Source organism: Ornithorhynchus anatinus, chromosome 3, assembly GCF_004115215.2.
Source record: "Ornithorhynchus anatinus isolate Pmale09 chromosome 3, mOrnAna1.pri.v4, whole genome shotgun sequence".
Taxonomy (NCBI): Eukaryota; Metazoa; Chordata; class Mammalia; order Monotremata; family Ornithorhynchidae; genus Ornithorhynchus; species Ornithorhynchus anatinus.
This window is the reverse complement of record NC_041730.1, coordinates 94,281,590-94,304,394: the sequence shown is the minus strand read 5'-3', so window position 1 is coordinate 94,304,394 and position 22,805 is coordinate 94,281,590. Positions and strand designations below refer to the sequence as shown.

The 22,805-nt window shown below is 45.5% G+C and overlaps 1 protein-coding gene across 1 annotated transcript in view; it reads left to right on the top strand.

The window, feature by feature from the left end:
• The window catches only part of SLC1A3 (solute carrier family 1 member 3), a 138,445-nt gene that overhangs the window by 95,696 nt on the left and 19,944 nt on the right, over positions 1-22,805 (top strand). Inside the window, exons 4-5 of the mRNA XM_029060998.2 lie at positions 18,651-18,855; positions 22,014-22,056. Coding sequence (XP_028916831.1) covers positions 18,651-18,855; positions 22,014-22,056 — 248 coding nt within the window. The remainder of the gene's footprint in view (positions 1-18,650; positions 18,856-22,013; positions 22,057-22,805) is intronic.

Sequence of the window (22,805 nt, the reverse complement as noted above, 5' to 3'; positions counted from 1 at the left end):
CATGAATTGCCATGAGGCTCTCTTAATTCCCATTTTACAGATGAGGGAATTGAAACACAAAGAAGTTAAGGGACTTGCTCAAGGTCACCCAGCAGATTAGTGGCAGAGCTGGGATTAGAACTCAAGTCCTTCTGACTCCCAGGTCCATTCTCTACCCACTAGGCTTCGCTGCTCCTCTTGAGAAAAAAGACAAGAAACTTGTAGAATGTCGTTGCTCTGTGTTCCTGGAAAGACCCTAGGCAAGATCCTGGACCGGCGCTTACAAAATCATCAGTCACATCCTCCGGGATCCATAATGTGATTTTAAACTACTCCAGGACAGCGTGAAGGTTATCTTTTTGCTGCTAAGGAGAAGGCAGGAAGATCATCCAGCCATCTCCAGTATTCCTAGATATGCCAGAAGCAGTTGATATCTAAACAGACCTTCTCTTCATTCAAATTTAGTGTTCAAACTTGGAATGACTTAACTGAATAAAAGATCACGGGCCTGGGAGTCAGAGACATGGGTTCTAATCCCAGTTCTGCCTTGTGTCTGTTATGTAACCTTGGGCAAGTCACTTAGCTTCTCAGGGCCTCAGTTACCTCATCTGTAAAATGGGGATTAAGATTGAGAGCCCCACATGGGACATGGACTGTATCCAATCTAATTAGCTTGTATCTACTCTGGTACTTAGTAGAGTACCTGGCACGTAGTAAGTGCTTAACAAAAACCTTAAAAAAAGATGGTACTCTCACGCCTCCGCGTTGCAACTTCCTTCAAAGACAAGAAGATGGATTCCCCAATCATAAAGGGTTAAGGAGCATTATGAGGGTATACAACACTCCTGGGCGTGCTTATTCACATACCTAAATGCTGAAAAAGGAGTATGTTCACAAACCTCTATTTGGCATTCTTCATGAGCCCTCATGTGTCATTTTCATCTCAGAATACTTGAAGCCTCCTGGTAAAATACCGAATTGGCCTCTTAAATGCTTGGAGAGCATTAGGTTTTAAAGACAGCAGGCATCTAGCTGGTTAATTCCAGTAGCTACGTGCTAGAGGGATTTAAAAGAATAACCAGTTCCCAGGCCTGGACTGAGGGTCCCAACCACCAACGCCACAAAGAGTTGGCATAGAACTCGTCCGACCAGGCCAGATTCAGATAGCCCCTCCATTTCCTGTAGCCCTCTCTGCCCCTGACCATTTTAGATGGGGGCTGCAGTTTGTTGGCTGTGTTGTCTCCAAGTGAAAAAGCAAGCTCTATTTGTGGCCATTCATCAGGTTTTAACCTGGACAGTCCAATTTTTGTCTGGACTCTCCCCTGTCCAGTTCAGATAAAGTGCCAGATGCGTTTATATCTGGCATCTTTTTCTTTTCTCTTTTAAATATCCAGCTTCCAACACTATTTCTGCCACCAAGATCTGCTGCTTGGAAGTACTGCCAAAGTTCAGAGGGACCTATGGTGGGGAATGGAAAGACTCTGTAGTAAGTGGGGTAATGGAGATCAGGGGTACCCCAAATAAATGCTCTGGGTTTGGGCAAATTTGGCAAAATGGCATCTATGAAGTCCTTATGTTGTGCACGTGCCAGGTGAAATGCATATGAAGCCAAACGCATGTCCGTGTGCAGTAGTTTTAAGTGTCGTCAATGGCCATCCTAACAGGAAATGGCTCAGAATTCACTTCCTGAAGTGTGTCCATGTGTGTGCAGTTGCCCCCCGAGGTTGTTGGGACATCTCCTCAGTACAGCAATACATGAGACAACTTCACTTCTCTGGCACTGTCCCTGGATGTGAGCCTCGGGGCCCTCCGAGTTTTCCCAGAGTTCATTTTTTCATCCTCTGGATAGGTGCCAGGGAGGCAACCAGCAAGCGGGGCATAGTTTCTGGATTAAACTCACTGTGGGCAGGACATGTGTCAATTTACTATTATGTCTTACTCTCCCAAGCACTTCGTACAGTTCTTTGCATACAGTGTAAATACGATTGAATGAATAATGATGGTTTTTTTAAGTGCTTACTATGTGCCAAGCACTGTTCTAAACCCTGGAGTAGATACAAGGTAATCAGGATGGATGACTCACAGTGTTAATCCCCATTTTACAGATAAGGTAACTGAGGCACAGGGAAGGTAAGTGGCTTGCCCAAGGTCATACAGGAGACAAGTGGTGGAGCCGGGATTAGAATCCACATCCTCTGACTCCCAAGCCCGTGCTCTTTCCACTAAACCATGCCGCTTAGTCTCAGGGCTCTACCAGAAACATGAGTGTGACCGGCTGGGCTTGCACCTCGTTTGTGGTCAGTCTGGATTAGTTTCTCTCATCTGGACTATCTGATCCCAGAATCTGCTGTTAGGCTTTACCAGAATGGAAAATGCATAATTCCACGGGATTTCTTGGTGCTCTTGTAGCTCAGTGGATCCACGTGGCAGAGTCGATCGGTAATTCTGGTTTCTAAAAGACAATGCTCATTGTGGAAGTTACCACAAAGCCCAGCTGTCGGCCAGCATGGTCACTCCGCCACTACTACCCATCGGCAGCAGCAGATCATCATTACCAAATTTTTATTTAATTATTGGACTCCTACTGAGTTCAGAGCCCTGTATTGAATGCATCCCTGTGCCAAGCACTGGGGTACATATAAGAGAATTAGATTGGACGTAGTACTGTCCCACTCATTGTTCACCATCTAACAGGTTTGGTGGTGATCTCTTGTCCCTTTTGTACAAATAAGCAAACCGAGGCCCAGAGACAATAAATGATATTCCCAAGGTCACACAGCAGGCCAAAGGCAGAGCTAGATCTAGAACTTGGGTCTCCTAATTCCCAGTCCCATGCTCCTCCCACTAGGCCAGGCTCTTGATGGGAGACTAAATTAGATAAAAGAAACAGACCCTCCCCTCAGGAACTTAACAGCTAATGGGGGAGACAAGCGGACACAAAATTATGTACAAATAAGGGGTAGACATGTAACCAGCCAACTTTCCCATCACAATTGATAGGATCAGCACCCTCCCTGCATCCAAAGCCTGGTATTATCTTTGATTCTTCACTTACTTTCAACTCTCACATTCAGCCGGTCACTGAATCTTGTTGGTTTTTTCCTTCACAACATTTCCCGGATCTGCCCTTTCTTCTTCATCCAAACGGCCAATACTCTGTTCCCAATCTCTCCCCCCGTGTAGTCTATACCTCACCCTATTGCTCAGATCATCTCTCTACAAGCATTATTCTTGCACATGTCTTTCTAGTCCTCAAAAATCTGCAATAGTTACCCATTCCTCTCCACATCAAACAGAAACTCCTGACCACTGGCATGCAGTCAGTTCTCTGTCTTCTGCTTCTGACCCTGAGAGGCCACCCTCCTGCCTGGAATTCCCTCCCGCTTCGTATCTGCCAGACCTCAGCTTTCCCCATCTTTAAAACCCTTCTGAAACTCTACCTCCTCTGGCAAGCTTTCCACAATTAATTTTCTTTTGCCAGTCTCCCAGCTATCAGCTCAGTATTCCTGTACTCCGCTGTACTTTGCTTTACATCGATTTACATACTCTACTGTTTAAGCACTTCCTCAAACTCATTGTGGGCAGGGAATATGTCCATTTATTGTTATATCGTACTCTCGCAAGTGCTTAGTACAGTGCTTTGCATACATTAAGCGGTCGGTAAATACGATTGACTGACTGACTCCTTTCTGTTAACTATCATGTGCCTGTCCGGCCCCTCCGGCCATTAGACTGTAAGATTCTTTGGGCAGGAAACATGTTTTCTATCTCTGTTGTACTCTCCCAAGCATTTAGTACAGTTCTGTGAATACAGTTGGCACTCTTTTGTAAATTATTTTTTACAGTTCTTTTATGGTATATGTTAAGCCCTTACTATGTGCCAGGCACTGTAGTAACTGATGGGATAGATACAATTTAGGTTGGAATCATTCCCTGTCCTGCACAGGGCTCCCAGTCTTAATCCCCATTTTACAGATGAGGTGACTGACTTGCCTAAATGACTTGCCCGGGGTCTCACGGCAGAAGACTGGTCTGGGAGTCAGAGGGTCTTGAGTTCTGCCACTTGTCTGCTGTGTGACCTTGGGCAAATCGCTTCACTTCTCTGCGCCTCTGTTACTTCATCTGTAAAATGGGGATTGAGACTGTGAGCCCCACCTGGGATCGGGACTCTAATCGGATTTGCTTGTATCCACCCAGTGCTTAGTACAGTGCCTGGGACATAGTAAGCGCTCAACAAATATCACAGTTATTATTATTGTTAGAGCTGGATTAGAACCCGGGTCTTTCTGATTCCCAGACCTGTACTCTTTCCACTAGGCCATACTGCTTCCATAAATACAGTTGACTGATTAAGATACAGAGATAGAACTGGTAATATCCAGAGTATGAAAAGATGAATAAATGAATATAAAGTGGAGTGCATCCAGTTCGGTAAGGCGTGTTTTCATTTCATGCTTGGAGAGAATGCTATTGAAGAATTAGGAATTGCAAATCAGTGCAAGTAAATGCAGTCTAGGGAGTAACGGTTATGCCCAAGCCCATAGCTTTGTTTAAGGTGTAAGTACTATAATGTGTTTTCCCCCCCCGTAATGTGAGGTTCTTCAAGACCCCAATTACTGCATTAAAGGAGAAGCAATATAAATGAATGGCAATGAATTAAAGTGGTAAGAATGATTTTGAATGCACCGACCTAATTGACTTGTATCTACCCCAGTGCCTACGACAGTGTTTGACACATAGTAAGCACTTAACAAATGCTATTTAAAAAAAGGAAAAAAAAAACAAGCCCTAAAGGTGGCTTTTGGGAAGCTAACACCCCGAGTGGGGGAAAATCACTGGAGCAGGTGGGCTTTCAGGAGGAAATTCCCTCTCTCGGTGGGGCTGCTTCGTCGTCGCAATGAGTCCTCAAGGCAAGAGGTGCTTTCCATCACCAAGAAGCAATGCCAAGATTGGCAGATACTTTCCCCCCTCAGAGCGTGGACTTTCTGAGGGTGCTGTGACTTGGCTGACCGTCTAATCGTTCCCTGGGTGACATCACAGTTCGTTCGCACTTGGGATTCCGAGAAAATCCTGTGCTTTCTTAGGCAGCGGACGTCTGACCGACTGTCCGACCCTTCCAGCAGGGCAGAGTTTCGGCCCGATTCACGTGCAGATCCAAGCTTGCGCATCTCCAGCCCTTTCACATAAAAAGAGCCGTCTTTCTCAGAACCGGGCTGTGCAGGTATAAGCGGGGTTTTGTCCATCTCCTTTATTCCTTTTTTGTTCTTGAGTTGCCATTTTCTGTGTTCCTGGGTTTCTCAGCCTTGGCCGTGAGACAGTTACTCCTTTGTACTCTGCTCTTACAATGAAGTAACCAAAGAAAAAGAGTTTTGGACCGGGGCTGTCAGCTGTTACTAATCACTACTCCACAGTTTGCTGTGAATCCCGGCTTCCCTCTCCCTCCTGCTCTGCTTAGCACACATAAAGAAGATAAATTACTCCCCGGTTTCTCTTCCAAAAGCATATTGTGTGGCACATTCCAATTCTGTGAGCAAAGGCTGGGCTAAATCGAAGAGTTAAATGGGCATCTAAATAGTCCCACAGCGGGGTTCTGCCCCCTTAGACGGGAGACTCGGGGAACCAATTTCGGTGTCGGTTCATCTGAGAGTTTCCTGTTACCTTGCCATGCGGTAGAGGAAATCACTGTGGGAGCCGCTGAGGTGCATTGTGCTGCAGTAACAGTCTCAGTAACTGGAGTCCTTTGAATGTTCTGGGATTGTGTGTGTGGAGAAAGCTCAGGGGAAACAGCCAGCACTAGTTGCCCGGCAGAGGAGGTAGCCCACATCGGTTTGGAATAGGAACTGTGGGGAGCCGGTTCATTCTCAGTTCACCTCGTCCACCGACGGCGAGGTGTATTTGTTTTAGAAGTCAGGGAGCCGGAGAAAGCTAATTGATCGCTTAGGGCTACCGGACCTGGGATCAAATGTGATTTATTTGACTTTTTCTGCCTTTAATAACCCACTCCGTTAAGGTAAATTTCCTCTTAGGAATCTTTCCAAAAGGAGCGTTTCCCTTTCTCCTCGCATTTCTGCACCACACCAATGCCATTCGCAGGAGAGTGCCGTGGTTGGAACAGAATGGGTATTTTGTTGACAGGATGCAGGCGTCAAATTAAAAACGGGATTTTCTGAACAAGCCACACATCCCAACGACTGCAAATTTGTCTTGAACGGGACATTTGTCATTTTAATGGCTTGTATCTGCACCGAGTTACGAGGCACCGTGTCCTAAAGGAAAAGCAACGGTTGGGATATTTGCAGTTGCTGGCCCCAAGAGAAAGCTAAATTTGGGCAGAAAGAAGTTTTATGTAGAAGAACCAGAGTGCAGTCTATGCATTTGGGTTTCTGAGAGGGGTTTTAACACCCAGCTCGATCTCCTATACAACAGATGGGTTTCTCTGAGCCAAACTTTCCCTAATTTCTATGCAGAGTAACAAGTGTCCTTAGTGGAAGGTTGAATCCTGGCTCCTTTTCTTGGTTTCTGGTTCCCTGCTCCTTCACCCAGATCACCCCGGCTCCCTCTATCAGCTCCTGGGCTAGTTCCCAGATGGCCCCAAGAATGGGGGCCTGAAAAGGAAGAAGCAGAAGGACATGCTCTAGGCGCCATTGCTTCATTTCTCTCCTTGCAGGATGACAGAAGCTGTTTCATAATAGCAATGAAAACAATAATAATAATAATAATTGTGGTATTTAAGTGCTTACTATGTGCCAAGCACTGTACTGGGCACTGGGACTGATTCAAGATAATAGGGTTGGATACAGAACTGTCCCACATAGGGCTCACAGTCTTAATTCCCATTTTACAGAGGAGGAACTGAGGCACAGAGAAGTAAAGTGACTTGCCCAAGGTCACACAGCAAACATGTGGCAGAGTCGGGATTAGAACCCAAGTCCTTCTGGCTTCCAAGCCTGTGGATTATCCACTCAGCCATGTTGTAAGGGAAGCAGCATGGCCTAGTGGATAGAGCAGCACAGATCTGGGAGTCAGAAGACCAAGGTTCTAATTCTGGCTCTACCAATTGCTTGCTGTGTGACCTTGGGCAAATCACTGAACTTCTCTGTGCCTCAGGTACTTGACTGTCAACTGATAATTCCAACTCCTCCTTCTTAGACGTGAGCCCCATGTGGGACAGGGACTCTATCCAATATGATAAATTTGTGTCTACCCCAGTACTTAGACCAGTGCTTGACACATAGTAAGTGCTTAACAAATATCATTTTAAAAAAATGGAGCCAGGATTTCCCGTGGCCCCACTGGACAGATAAATGAGGTCTAGGGAGATGGAAGCCAAAAAAACACATTAAACTGTGCTCTAGAGAGGTTTCCCAATCACCTCCATGATGTTGAAAGCTCCATAAAAGGAGGGAATGTATGTTTTGATTTTGTTATGCTCTCCTCCCTGGAGGTGCTCAATAAATACCATTGATTGATTGATACTCTTTGAATATTAAGCAAGCCCTTTTTATATAAACAGTGGTAATAACTTAGCACTTCACGGTTTTCCTTTAGGCTTTCTTTGAGGGAGTTTTTTCTGATGCAGACTTTAATTCAGAGCTATTCATTTAAGGCCTACTGTGTGCAGAGGACTGTACTGGTGCAGAGCACTGTACTGGTTGTATACTGTGGGCAAAGCACTGTACTGGATAGCTTCTAGGTGCAGGGCACTGAACTAGGAGAATACAATAGAAGTAAAAGAATCAGTCATTGTCTGTAAAGAGCTGACAGTCATCAAATCAATCAATAATATTTATTGAGGGCCTATTGTGTGTAAAGCATTATACTATGTACAGTAGAAGATATGATCCCTGACTGCAAGGAGCTTACTCTCTAGCAGGGGAGATAGGCATACAGCAGTTGGAAATAATCAGTGGGAACAAGGGGAAAATATAGATACCACTGACAAGCACTTAGTAGAGTCCTCTGCACACAGTAAACGCGCAATAATTACGATTGAATAATAATAAAGGAAAATGAATAACCTCATATCTGAATGAATGAACGAGTACATAATTGGACATGAGAAGTCTCATTAAGGAAAACCACTGTAGTATCAGAGGGGCCGACTTTGCATTTTCAGTGCAGGGGCAAAAAGTAGGGATGGGCCTAAGATTACACACACACACACACACACACACAAACACGCCCCTCCCCTATCCCCCCTAAACTGGCCCCTTTCACTGGACACCTATAGTTCTGATATTACATGCATGTCCACATCTTCAATAATGAGAACCACCAAGCCCAAACAAGCTTTGGTTGTCCAAAGAACATTCCCTAAATCCTCAATCACGTTCTAGCCAAAATAAATATTTAAAACATGCAATTGTGGCATAAGCGAATGTATCCAGCGCTTAGTAAAGTGCCTGGCACATAGTAAGAGCTTAACAAATACCATAATTATTATAGAGAAGCAGTGTGGCTCGGTGGAAAGAGCACGGGCTTGGAAGTCAGAGGTCATGGGTTAGAGTCCCGGCTCTGCCACTTGTCAGCTGTGTGACTGTGGGCAAGTCACTTCACTTCTCTGTGCCTCAGTTACCTCATGGGGATTAAAACTGTAAGCCTCACATGGGACAACCTGATGACCCTGTATCTCCCCCAGCACTTAGAACAGTGCTCTGCACATAGTAAGCACTTAACAAATACCAACATTATTATTATTGTTATTATTCATATAAGTGGTCAGCGTGGTTGAATGTATATAAGTGCTGAGGGTGATTTTTGCATGTGTGGAAGGTGACAGCAGACCGCGGGCTGCTTGACTCCTTGCTTGTATTGACGCACTGGAGAGTATGAAGACTGGAAGCTCTCATTAGGTTTCTACTTGTGGGCTTCACTGCAGGGAAGAACCTCTAAAAATTCAAAAACAGGATGATATTCTGGCTCAGCAGTTGACATCCCCACCTTCCCTCTCTCTTGGACTTGAATTAGGGACTCTGATGGAGAGGAAAAAAACCTGCAAGATAAGCAAGAGACAGTAGTTAAAAGGCTTTTGGTTTTCATTGTCATGTTTCAAAATCCCAAAGCTCCCATTTTAGGGTAAAAATTGTTCAGACAACATGGAAGATATAAGTGGGTTTTCAGGATTGCACAGTGTAAGGATCCCCACCATGAGGAAGGGGGGAGCTCAAGGACCCGGCTGCAAGGATATACGCATCTTTCAGTTCAAAAAAAGGTGTCCCCTTTCCTTTTAGGATCACCACAGAGATCAGCCAAATGGCCAACTGAAAACATTTCATAAAATCCACATGCATTTTATTGGCACTAAAAACATCAGTCACGTTAGCCTGCTCACACTTAGACCATCATCTTTTTAACACATGTATTTACACCCAACCTCTACCCTTATTTATACACATGTATTCAATTATGCATTGGATTACTTATTCAGGTATTTGATTATTACTTTTATTCTTATGGTGCTTATTAGGCATTATTAATAATGTGTCAAATACTGTTCTAAGCGCTGGGGGAGATACAAGTTAATCAGGTCAGACACAGTCCCTGTCCCACATGGGGCCCACAGTCTAAGTGGGAGGAAGAACAGGCAATGAATCCTCATTTTACAGGTGAGAAAAATGAGGGACAGAGAAATTAAGTGACTTGCCCAAGGTCACACGGCAGACGACTGGCAGGGTCGGGATTAGAACCCAAGTGCTCTGACTCCCTGCCCCAGGCTCTTTCTACTAGGCCTCAGTCCTCCTGTGGCCATGCTGCTCCCGTCATCGGGACTCAATAAATAACAGTGATTGATTGAAGGGAAAGATTAAAGACAAAATTTCCCAAAATTGTCCCATCGAGGTGACACAGATGGGCAGGAAGAGCAACATTTGCTGGCTTAGTGGATAGAGCACGGGCCTGGGAATCAGAAGGTCATGGGTTCTAATTCTGGCTCCGCCGCTTGTCAACTGTGTGACTTTGGGCAAGTCACTTCACATCTCTGGGCCTCAGTTCCCTCATCTGTAAAATGGGGATTAAGACTCTGAGTCCCACGTGGGACAACCTCATTACCTCGTATCCCCCCCCCCCCCGCCAGGGTTAGAACAGTGCATTGCACATAGTAAGTGCTTAACAAATACCATCATCATCATTATGGGTTCTAATCTGGCTCCACCACTTGTCTGCTGTGTGACCTGGGGCAAGTCACTTCACTTCTCTATGCCTCAGTTACCTCAACTGGAAAATGGGGCTTGAGATTGTGAGCCCCACATTGCACAGGGACTGGGTCCCACTCGATTTGTTTGTATCCACCACAGTGCTTAGTACAGTGCCTAGTACAGAATTAAGATTGTGAGCCTCACGTGGGACAACCTGATGATCCTGTATCTACCCCAGCGCTTAGAACAGTGCTGTGCACATAGTAAGCGCTTAACAAATACCAACATTATTAATAAGTGCTTAACAAATACCATAATTATCATTATTACTATGGCAGTCTCCAGAGGAGGCTGGTGCCTACCTGTCTCTCATTAGAATATAAGCTATTCGAAAGCAGATAACTTGTGTCCTGAGTCACTTCTTTCTCAAGTGCTTAATATAGTTCTCTGCATACAATAGGCACTTAAAAATATCACTGATTAATTGAATGATTAATATTTGGAAGGGTTTTGGAAAATGTTAGGCTGAGGTCATGCAGACAGAACTTATCTTTGAGGTTCCATCCTTGGGCACACCTCCTGCCTGTCCTAGGAGTTCTCAATTGATGTAACTCTTCAGGCTAATATGTTCCAGTGCTTTTTTTTTAACAGTATATGTTAAGCACTTACTATGTGTCAAGCACTGTTTTAAGCAATGGGGTAGATACATGATAATCAGGTTGGACACAGTCCCTGTCCCACATGGAACTCTCAGTCCAAGTCAGAGGGAGGAGGATTTAATCTCCATTTTATTAATGAGGTAACTGAGTCACAGAGAAGTTCAGTGACTTGCTCAAGGGCACACAGCAGACAAGCAGCAGAGCTGGGATTAGAACCCAGGTCCCCTCTGACTCCCGGCCTGTGCTTTTCCACTGGGCAACCGTGCTTCCATAAGCCGCTCTTTAATAGTAGTTGCCTGATTTTTCCATTTAGCTCTCTTGTAACACAAATGGGTTTCCAGTTGTCCAGTAGGGTTAAGCTACTAAAGTCAATCATTACATTACAATCCAGACTAATGTCACCCTAAAATAAGAAAGCTCAATGATTTGCATGGCTCTCCACCAACGAAATATGTTTCTGGTTAGTCATGAGACAAGGAAGCAAAGCTGTAGCTCTGAGGTTGAAATCTCCTCACTATTGTCACCCTGGTCTCAATCTTTTACTTCCTTAGGATTTTCCCAAAGGGCCTAGAACAGTGGATGCCCAATAAATGTTGTTGATGATAATGACTTTATCACTAACTTCATTCACCAGTCTGAGAGCTGGGGACAACAGAATGCTCATCCTGAACAAAGGGAGGAACGCTGCCTTGATTACAAGAGATTCCTTTTTCAGCTTTTATGATCTTCCCCCATCCAATTGATCAATGGTATTTATTGAGAGCTTACTTCTGTGTGCAGAGCACTGTACTAAGTGGGAGTTGATAGATACGCTCCCTGCCCACAGTGAGCTTACAGTCTGGGGGGAAGACAGGCATAGAATTTCTGAGTTCTCCCTCCAGCAGCAAAGGAAAGGCTGTGTAGGCCCAAACACATGGCATATTTACATCTTCCAATTGCCCTCTCATTTGTTCTCCCAATGGTTCACGTGGGTGATTGGCAGTGGACGGTGATGATCCAGCTATGGTAATCATTATCACCAACAATATGATGATCATACCTGCAGTAAAATCATACAAAGTTGCAGAATTTACCATTCATTCCTTCCTTCATTCAATCATATTTATTGAGCGCTTACTGTGTGCAGAGCACTGTACTAAGTGCTTGGAAAATACAATTCAGCAATAAAGAGAGACAATCCCTGCCAGCCTTCTGGAGAACCTTTCATCCCAGTGCCTAGATGTGCTCATTATAAAGCCTCTTGGTTTATCACAAGGGAATCAGCCTGTGCTTGTACAGCCCTGATCAAGTGAAAAAAATTACTGATAATACAAAAAGAAAATTATTTTTGCTGACTGCCGAAAAATGGAGCATTTTGAGGGGAAATTATCATGTACAAATTAGCTACATGTTCAGGAGACCACTAGTTCCCCCTTGCTCTTTTGTCTCTATGTCTGGTCTTTTTCTTAGCTTGTCTCTCTGTTTCTCTCTATCTCAGCCTCTGTCTTTATCACTTTCTCTCCATCAATCAGTCAATGGTATTTATTGAGCACTTACTCTGTACAGAACACTGCATTAAATGCCACCCGCAATGAGCTTACACTCTCTATCTCCCTGTATTTCCCTCACTAGGTATCACCCCAACCCTCATTTTGGAAAAAAAAAATACAAGTCCTATTAGCACCAACATTTTCAGCCTCATTTTCAAGGCTTTCTACCTGTTCACTTGTCACAGTATCTCTGGGCTTATGTCAATAGGGAAGATCTTCCCCTGTCATGAAGCCCCCTAATTGGCTTCTGTTGGCTACTGGTGAGGGACCAGTGCTGTCCATCATGTCCTTTACCCTCTGACACATTCAGGGCAAGGAATGTGTCTACCAACTCTGTTTTCCTGTAATCGCCCAAGCGCTTAGTACAGTGTTCTGCCCACAGTAAGTGCTCAGTAAATAACATTGATTGAAAAATACTACTGGACACTGACGCTCAAAGCCTCCAGGGAGGTGGTGAAAGAAGAAGACAAGACTTGGGAGCTGGGAGAACCCCAAGTGTTACTCAGCCATATGTGCAGAAAGCAGGATTCCCTGTTCAATTCAGTGATGGGACATTGAAACCACACCCAATGCCCCAGGCCTGAGTCCAACCCGGGAATCCTGCTTCTGGGATTTGAGGAGGGAGGGCATTCCAACCCAGAGGCAGGATGTGGGCCAGGGGTCAGCAGCGAGAGAGGTGAGATAGAGGCACAGTGAAAAGGTTAGCACCAGAGGAGTGAAGCGTGTGGGCTGGGTTGTAGGAGAGAAGCGAGATGAGATAGGATGGGGCAAGGTGATGGAGTGCTGTACAGCCATTGGTGAGGAGTTTTTTATACTGAGTCCTCCCAATAATAATAAAAAAAATAATTGTGGTATTTAAGTGCTTACTATGTGCCAAACAAGCATCTGGGTAGATACAAGATAACCAGGTCCCATTTGAGGCTCACAGCCTAAACAGAAGGAAGAACAGGTATTGAACGCCCACTTTGCAGATGAGGAAACTGAGCCACAGAGAAGTTAAATGACTCGTCGAAGGTCACACGGCTCACATGTGGCAGATCTGGGATTAGAACCCAGGCCTTCTGTCTCCCAGGCCTGGGCTCTTTCCACTAGGCCGAGTCGTTTCTCACTGTAGGGAGTGACTTGGCCCTGAGCTTTATCTTCGACCTGGGTTTAAGTCAGAAAGAGCAAGTTCAAGGGAAAAGAAATTCCCCATAGATTCCCTTGCCCCGGTTATCCCCTCTCTCAATTACTAGATTTGATTACTTCCTTTCCCCCCTCCTCAAAGCACTCCCGCCGCAGTGCCCATTGTGAAAACCAAGGTTTTCCCAAACCCTTTGTTCCGGGCATTCTCGGAAACTAATACCCCTTTACTCTGGCTCCAGTGTGACCGATTCACGATCCCACTCAGCCGGTGGAGGGGCACCGAGCGGGGGGTTAGAATAGGAAGAGTGACAGTGGGGTGGAAAGAAAGGAGGAATGGAGAGCATTGACCTATTAGGGTTTTCACCTTCCCGGTCCTTTTGCCCCTGTGTCCCACGGCCCCTTTCTGGGACCTTCTCCCTCTCAGGTCCGTTGCGTGTGCGACAGCGTATGTGAACGGACTGCAGATACCGGGGCCGCTGTTACCCTGGTGATGGAGAGGCGTCCTCGTAGGCGGAGAGCTGCCGGGCTCTAAGTTTCCCAGGCTCGACAGCGATGGGGAACAGTGGGAGAGAGAGGGGAGGGCAGAGACGGGCTGTGAGTTCAGGGGGGAGGAGGAAGAACGGGGGTAGAATTAAGTGGGCAGAGCCGTGAGAGCCAGCCTCTCGTGGACGAGAAGCTGAAGGCAGGATTAAAGCCGCTACTCACTCACCCCTGCCCTCTTCTGGAACAATGGCAGCTCTTGCATGAGGGGTAAGAATCTGTACACAATGCTTCAAGCTCACTTTTGTTGCTTTTCCCTCAGGGTCTCTTCTGAGGCTTGTTCACTCCCCCGAATGCCAGAGAAGGAGAGGGGGAGAATGGGAGAGAGAGCTCCCAATTTTCACCTGGTTTCTAATATCGAAAATCAGTCATTCTGACACCACTCGCCTTTGGTTCTGCCGCCTCCCCACCCCCTCAGTGAACTCATTCACTCCCGTGGCTTCTTCTCTAATCTCTACACGGATGATTCCCAAGTCTACATCTCTGGCCCTGAGCTCTCTCTCTGCAGTCTCGCATTTCCTCCTGCCTTCAGAACATCTCTCTTTTGATGTCCCACTGCCACTTCAAACTTAATTTGTCCAAAACAGAACGTTTTATCTTCCCACCCAAACTCTGTTCTCCCTATGACTTTCTATCACTGTAGACAGCACCACCATCCTTCCCGTCTCACAGGCCCGAAATCTTGGTGTTATCGACTCATCTCTTTCTTTCAACCCACATATTCAGTCTGTCACTAAATCCTGTAGGTTCAACTAAATAACATCACTAAAATCCACCCTTTCCTCTCTATCCAAACTGCTTCCATGTTAATCCAAACATTTATTCTATTCCGCCTTGATTCCCGTATCAGCCTCCTTGCTGAGCTCCCTGCCTCCTGTGTCTCTCCACTCCAGGCCATATTTCACTCTGCTGCCCACTTGGTTTTTCCACAGAAATGTTCAAGTCCATATTTTCCCACCCCTCAAGAACCTCCGGTGGTTTCTCATCCACCTCGGCATTAAACAGAAACTCCTTACCATCGGCTTTAAAGCACTCAAACACCGTGCCCCCTCCTACCTTACCTCGTTGCTTTCCTGCTACAACCCAGCCCACACACCTTGTTCATTTAATACCAACCTACTCTTGTCTATCTCGCTGCCGATCTCTCGCTCACATCCTGCCTCCGACCTGGAACACCTTCCCTCTTTGTATCCGACAGGTCATCAATCTATTAAGAATGATAATAATGATAATTATGGTATTTAAACGCTTACTATATGCCAGGCACTGTACTAAAGGCCGTGGTGGATACAAGGTAATCGTGTTGGACAGAGTCCCTGTCCCACATAGGGCTCACGATCTTAATCCCCATTTTACAGATAAGGTAACCGAGGCACAGAGAAGTTAAGTGACTTTCCCCAGGTCACACAGACAAGTGGCAGAGCCCGGACTAGAATCTAGATCCTTCTGACTCTCAGGCTTGTGCTCTGCCCACTGGACCACACTGCTCTCAAGAAAAAAGGTACATGAACTCCCTTACGTGCTCCTATGCCCCGACTTGTGGAGGAATTTTATTTAATGCTTCACTTCCCCAGAGCTAGTGCATTTTGCTGGGCCTGAATTCACCAGGTACTTTGAATGTATTTTGGTGTTGTGAAAAACATTTTCAGACTAATTGAAGATGAGATCATTCTTGGGCCAAGTGTATCTTAGTTTTAATAATGCACTGCGTGGCCTAGACTGAAGCCTACAATATTGCAGGTTTCACCTGTGCACGCGGTTCATTCATTCATTCAATAGTATTTCTTGAGCACTTACTATGTGCAGAGCACTGTACTAAGCGCTTGGAGTCCACAATTCGGCAACAGATAGAGACAGTCCCTGCCCAACAATGGGCTCACAGTCTAAACGGCGGAGAAAGACACAAAGCAAAACAGAACAAAACAAAACAAGCAGTCTAGCGCAGACATCATCAAGATAAATAGAATCATAATTATCTTTTCCCGCAGCCAATCATGGTGCTCTGAATTCTTGGGCCAATGACAGTAGTAACTTTAGACTGGAAACTTGTTTTGGGCAGGGAATGTGTCTATTTATTGTTATATCGTACTCTCCCAAGCGCTAATACAGTGCTCTGCACACAGTAAGCGCTCAATAAATATGTTTGAGTGGCTTACTGATTACTATAGTTTGGCACTCTTTTCCAGCACTTAGTACAGTGCTCTGCACACAGTAAGCACATAATAAACACTTGAGGAGCATGGTGGCCTAGTGGAGAGAAAACAGGCCTGGGAGTCAGAAGGACCTGGGTTCTAATCCCGCTTCTGCCAACTGCTTGCTGTGTGACCTTGGGCAAGTTACATAACTTCTGTGAGCCTCAGTTTCCTCAACTGTAAAATGGGGATATCTGTTCTCCCTCCTATTTATACCGTGAGTCTCATGAGGGACAAGGACTGTGTCGGATCTAATTAACATACCTATCCAAGCGCTTAGTTTTATGATATATGAAAAGCACTTAAATGCCATAAAAACAAATAAATAAATATGATTACTAATGCTACAACCATCACCATAACCCTTATGCCAGGTCTCAACCATTGCCCCGCAGAGTGGTAATGTTGACTGAAGTGCAGGTTGGCTGGGCAGTGGATGGCAATGTGTCCTCCAGATGCTAGACTCGGGAGACTTGGGTTCTAGTCCTGGCTCTAGTGTCATCTCTGTCTGCAAAGCCCTACGCTGGGTCTTGACTGTGAGCAGAGTGCTGTACTGGGCGTCTACCCAATGTACAGCACTGTATTAAGGGCTTATTGTGCTCCCCAAACTTTATTTAAGCCTTTATGTTCAACCTCTATTCTCTACCAGAAGCAGCGTGGCTCAGTGGAAAGAGCCCGGGCTTTGGAGTCAGAGGACATGTGTTCGACTCCCGGCTCTGCCACTTGTCAGCTGTGTGACTGTGGGCAAGTCACTTCACTTCTCTGTGCCTCAGTTACCTCATCTGGAAAATGGGGATTAACTGTGAGCCTCACGTGGGACAACCTGATTACCCTGTATCTTTCCCAGCGCTTAGAACAGTGCTCTGCACATAGTAAGCGCTGAACAAATACCAACATTATTATTATTATTACCAAATCTTCAACCTGGGCTATTTCAAGTAGAATCGTTGCCCATTTTGATATATGCCCGCAGATAGGTTGACTTTTCTTTCCTGAGAAGGAGGTATTTGTGAGATAGGACTTAGCTTAAAAGAAAATGAAGCTAAGAATAGGCTCAGGCCAAAAGCAAGGTGTAAATGTTTTTATTTCTGCTCACGGTCTCCAGGGTGTATGAACAGGTGCAGACAAAGGGAAGTGATTTTTGTTCTTTTGTTCGGTGAAGTGTTCCCCTTGCTGTTTTCACTGACCATTGGTCAGGGCTGTGTTCAGAACTGTGAAGCCAGTATGCCTTGGCCATGAAGAAACTCAACCTAAACACTGTTGTCTCCCGCTAGAACACTCTTGGATTTTGTGGGGAAGGTTGTCGCCTTTTCCTTTTTCCTGCTTCCTAAAAGACAACATGATTTAGTGGAAAGAACATAGCTAGGAATTAGAGAACCTGGGTTCTGTTGGGTGAGTTTGGGTAAATCACTTATCCTCTCTCCTCATTTTTTAATAAGTATGTGTTAATGCCTTACTATGTGCTAGGCACTGTATTAAACGCTGGGATAGATTCAAGATAATCAGGTTGAACACCATCCATGTCCCACATGGGGCTCACAATCTTAATCCCATTGTACACTGGAGGGAACTGAGGGACAGTGAAGTTAAGTGTCTTGCCTAGGGTCACACAGCAAATGAATAACAAAGCCAGGATGGGAGCCCAGAACCCTTCTATAAAATCAGTTAATAATCCCTAGCTCCAGGGATGTTGGGGGAATAAAGTGAGGAAAATGAGAAGCAGCATGGCCTAGTTGGATAGAGCATGGTCCTGGGAATCAGAAAGACTTGGGTTCTAATCCTGACTCTGCCACTTGTCAGCTGTGTGACCTAGGGCAAGTTGCTTAGTTGCTTAGTTGCTTATGCCTCAGTTACCTCATCCGAAAAGTGAAGTTTAAGACTGTGAGCCCCGTGTAGGACATGGACTGTGCCCAACCCGAAGCATGGCATAAAGAAGCAGAACGGCGTAGTGGCTAGAGCACGAGGCTGGGAGTCAGAAGGTCATGGGTTCTAATTCCGGCTCCGCCACTTGTTTACTTTGTGACCATGGGCATGTCACTTCACCTCTCTCTGCCTCAATTACCTCATCTGTAAAGTGGGGATTAAGACTGTGAGCCCCACATGGGACAGGGTCTCTGTCCAAGTCAATTTGCTCATATTCACCCCAGTGGTTAGTACAGTACCTGGCATATAGTAAGCCCTTAACAAATACCATTCTTATATACCTTGTATCTACCCCAATGCTTAATACAAAGCCTGGCACAGAGCAAGTGCTTAACAAATACCATTAAAAAAAGTGATGAGAAATCACTTGGGAAATATTGTAAAGGGCTAAACAAAAGGTAACATTATGACTTAGTCTCCCTGCAATTTTCTGGTGCCAAATTACCCACTACCATGCCTGGTAGTGCCAAAAATTTGCAACTTAATCCACCTCCTCATTGGCCCACACCAAACCCACTAGCCCACAGCTTAAACCCTTCTGATCAATTTCCTTTCGTTGAATCTCACCAGGCATGGCGGCCCTCGATAGCAAGGCATCAGGGAAGATGGGAATGCGGGCGGTTGTCTACTACATGACCACGACAATCATAGCTGTGGTGATTGGCATTATCATCGTCCTCATCATTCACCCTGGAAAAGGCTCCAAGGAAAACATGCACAGAGAAGGCAAAATCATGCAGGTGACAGCAGCAGATGCCTTTCTTGATTTAATCAGGTAGGTCCTAAAAGAAAAGCTTCATGGATGGGGAAGGGGAGGGCCTCTATATGCATGAAATTTAAAGTCCATTAAACCACTGGTGGTGATTATCTCAGTTGGGCCAGTTCTTTGATTCTGTGATTCTAAACCAGTAACCCTCAGATCTCTTCAGGCTATCATTCATTAGTATTTATTGAACACCTGCTATGTGCAGTGTGCTGTACTGGCCACCTTTTGCTTTCAGGGTACTCAACTGAGGGCCTATTGCGAGCTGAACTCTACTGGGGAACTCCTGCTGGCATAGTACCAACGGCTTATGAGGGCCTATTGTGTGCCAAGCACTGTCCTAGGAACCTGAGCAAGAAATATCAAAGTTAAAAACTGATTGCCTGCCCTCAAAAAGCTTATAATCTGAGGACACCCTGAAGGTTTATAGAAAACCCCTAAAACAAAAGTCTCCAGTTGTCTTCTCCCCTTCCCTCTGGGCCTGCAGCAATGTTTAAGAGGTTGTAGGTGCGGAGTGAGAAGAGAGACCACTCCACCCACCCAAAAAAATTTGAGGCCGGGCTGCCTTATTTTAAGTCCAATCTCCCCAACTCCTTCGGATGTTCTTTATGACAACTACTACCCGTCCCCTCTAATCACTGGTTTACAGTTATCTTTAATGCTTTTATTTTCACCTTGAAACATATGTTTGGAAGTAGAGTTACAGACCCATTTGTAGCCTCGGGGAAAGGTGCCAGGTGACCAATCAGACGGTCTGAAAACCTTGCCCCGCTCTGTAACGCTCACCCCCTTTCAACCTCAGCAGAGAGTTCATTTCCCATTTGTCTAAGCCGCTTTTAGGTCTCTGAATCCTCCTTGCCTCCCTCTCCTCACCACTCAGACCTACCCTGTCCCCCTTCACCACGTGTCTGTTGTGTGACGCTGGGCAAGTCACCTAACTTCTCTGAGCCTCAGTTACCTCATCTGTAAATAGGGATTAAGACTGTGAGCCCCATGTGAGACATGAACTGTGTCCAACCTGATTAGCTTGTATCTACCCCAGCATTTAGTACAGCACCTGGTACACAGGAGGTGCTTAACAAATATCAGTAGAAAAACAAAACAAAACGAAAAACCACACCAGAAAACCTCCCTAGTCCCCATTACCTATCCTTCAATCAATCAGTTGCACTGCCAAGCACCTTCTGTGTGCGGAGCACTCTACTCAGTGCTTGGGAGAGTACGATCAAATTAGTAGAAATGATCCCTGCCGTCAAGGAGCTTAGTCTAGTGGGGTGCAGACAGACACGAAATAAATTACAGATAGGAAGAATTAATAGAATATATAAGGCATTTTCATAAGTGCTGCATGGGGATGGGGATGGGAGTATTTAAGTGTTTTCCATTCTTACTCTCATCCCCCTCTGGTTTACCGGACAGATCTCCCAGTTCCTGCCCTGGTTTCAAGGATCCCATCGGGTAGCTCTTCCCAGTCAGCTATTTCATGTCATTGCCCACAGTCTCCCCTGAGACAAGGTTATGTGGGGGCCAAGCGAAAGCTCAGAACGTCTGGAACTGCTAGTCAAACCCAGCAACTCTTCCCTGATCTCAGCTGGGGTAGCAGGAGGAGAATCGAGGGTTACTGCTGGGAGAACAGAGGCCAATCAGTCAAAATCGTATTTATGGAGCGCTTACTGTGTGCAGAGCACAGTCCTAAGCTCTTGGAAGAGTACAGTGGATCAAGAGACAGACACATTCTGGGCGATGATGTGTTCCAGGCAGGCAGGAATGAGAGAGAATGGAATTTGTAGGAGTGACGTTCCCACAGCTGTGTCAGCCTTTGAGACGTTAGGCGAGCGCTCTGGTTCTACAAGGTATCAGGTCAGTAAGCTCTTTGCCATTCACCGTATACCCAAATCATTTTATTTTTCTTCCATGATGGGATGGATAATCCTCTCCATTTGGAGATGAGAAGCAGCATGGTCTAGTGGGAGGAGTATGGGCTTGGGAGTCAGAGGACCTGGGTTCTAATCCCAGCTCTGCCACTTTCCTGTTGTGTCTCCTTGGGCAAGTCACTTAGCCTCTCTGTATGTCTGTTTCCTCATCAGTAAAGTGGGGATTCAATTCCTGTTCTCCCTCCCCCTTAGAATTCCCACCTCCTATGTATTCTTTCCTAGGACTCAGTGCAGTGATCTGCACACAGTAAGTGCAAGCAGAGTGGCTCAGTGGAAAGAGCCTGGGCTTGGGAGTCAGAGGTCATGGGTTTGACTCCCGGGCTCTGCCACTTGTCAGTTGTGTGACTGTGGGCAAGTCACTTAACTTCTCTGTGCCTCAGTTCCCTCATCTGTAAAATGGGGATTAACTGTGAGCCTCACGTGGGACAACCTGATGACCCTGTATCTACCCCAGGGCTTAGAACAGTGCTCTGCACATAGTAAGCGCTTAACAAATACCAACATTATTAATAAATGCTATTACTACCACTTTAAGCCCCATTTGTCCAACCTGATTAACTTGTGTCTACCCCACTGCTTACTCCAACAATGTTGGTATTTGTTAAGCACTTACTATGTGCAGAGCACTGTTCTAAGCACTGGGGTAGATACAGGGTCATCAGGTTGTCCCACGTGAGGCTCACAATCTAAATCCCCATTTTACAGATGAGGTAACTGAGGCACAGAGAAGTTAAGTGACTTGCCCACAGTCACACAGCTGACAAGCGGCAGAGGTGACACATAGAAATGTTTAACAGATTATTATTGTCATTATCATCATCATCATCATTTCCAAGAGCTGCCTTGGGTCTAAATGATTCCTAGGCCTCCACAGCCTGATCCCTCCTCAATCTATATCCTGGAACAGTTGGCGACTTTGGTGTTCATCATTAGAGAAGCATCGTGGCTCAGTGGAAAGAGCCTGGGCTTGGGAGTCAGAGGTCATGGGTTTTAATCCCGGCTCTGCCACTTGTCAGCTGTGAAACTTTGGACAAGTCACTTGATTTCTCTTTGCCTCCATTACCTCATCTGGAAAATGGGGGTTGAGATTGTGAGCCCCACGTGGGACAACCTGATCACCTTGTATCCCCCCCCCCAGCCCTCAGAGCATAGTAAGCGCTTAACAAATACCTTCATAATATTAATAATAATCTGACTGATTGACTCTTCTGATGTTCTTCCTTCCTTCCTTCACAGAAATATGTTCCCTCCAAATCTGGTGGAAGCCTGCTTTAAACAGGTAAAGAAAAAAAAGCCAATAGCCAAATAGCTATTTCATCTCTAGCAATCTGGGCTCATGATTTTGCTAAGACAAGGTGGGAATGTTGTTTGTTTGGGGCATAATTCACCCTGCTCTTGAAAGAATCCACAGTTCCCTCATTCCAATTCCAATAATCAAGCTGTTGACTGTTTTCTGGCTTGTATTGTGCTGAACACACTTCAAAAATAAGTTGTTAAGATTAATCAAAAAGGTTTTGGGGTAAACTCATAAACAGCGTGGCAAGTCGGGACTGGAAGGGGAAAGCGCTCAATAACTATGATTGAATTGAATGAATGAATGGAGAGATGTTTAGATGGCTCACTCCCATCCGAAAGAACACATATCTAGGAGGGCTGAGTGAACCGTGGCCTTAACTCAATAATGCTTGTTCCCCATTCTTGACTCAGTGGAAAAGAGGGGATAGGGTAGATTCCTGATCGTTAGGAAAAGTTGGAGTTGGAAGGAACGGTGGGATCTGCAAGAAAAGCCAGCCTTCCCAGACCTGTTAAGAAACCAAACAGAAATCACGTCGGGACTACAGCCTGGGTTGGCCTAATCATACCTACTCCTCACACCATTTCAAGGTTTGAACCCCAGGTCACTTTTCCCCTTCCTTTACATTGCTGTCCCCCAATGAAGGGATGTGTTCAAAATTCTATTTATTTTAAAAAATTAACTCTAGAGCAATGCCTGGGTCCAGTGGCGTAAACCAAACCCATTTCTCAGAA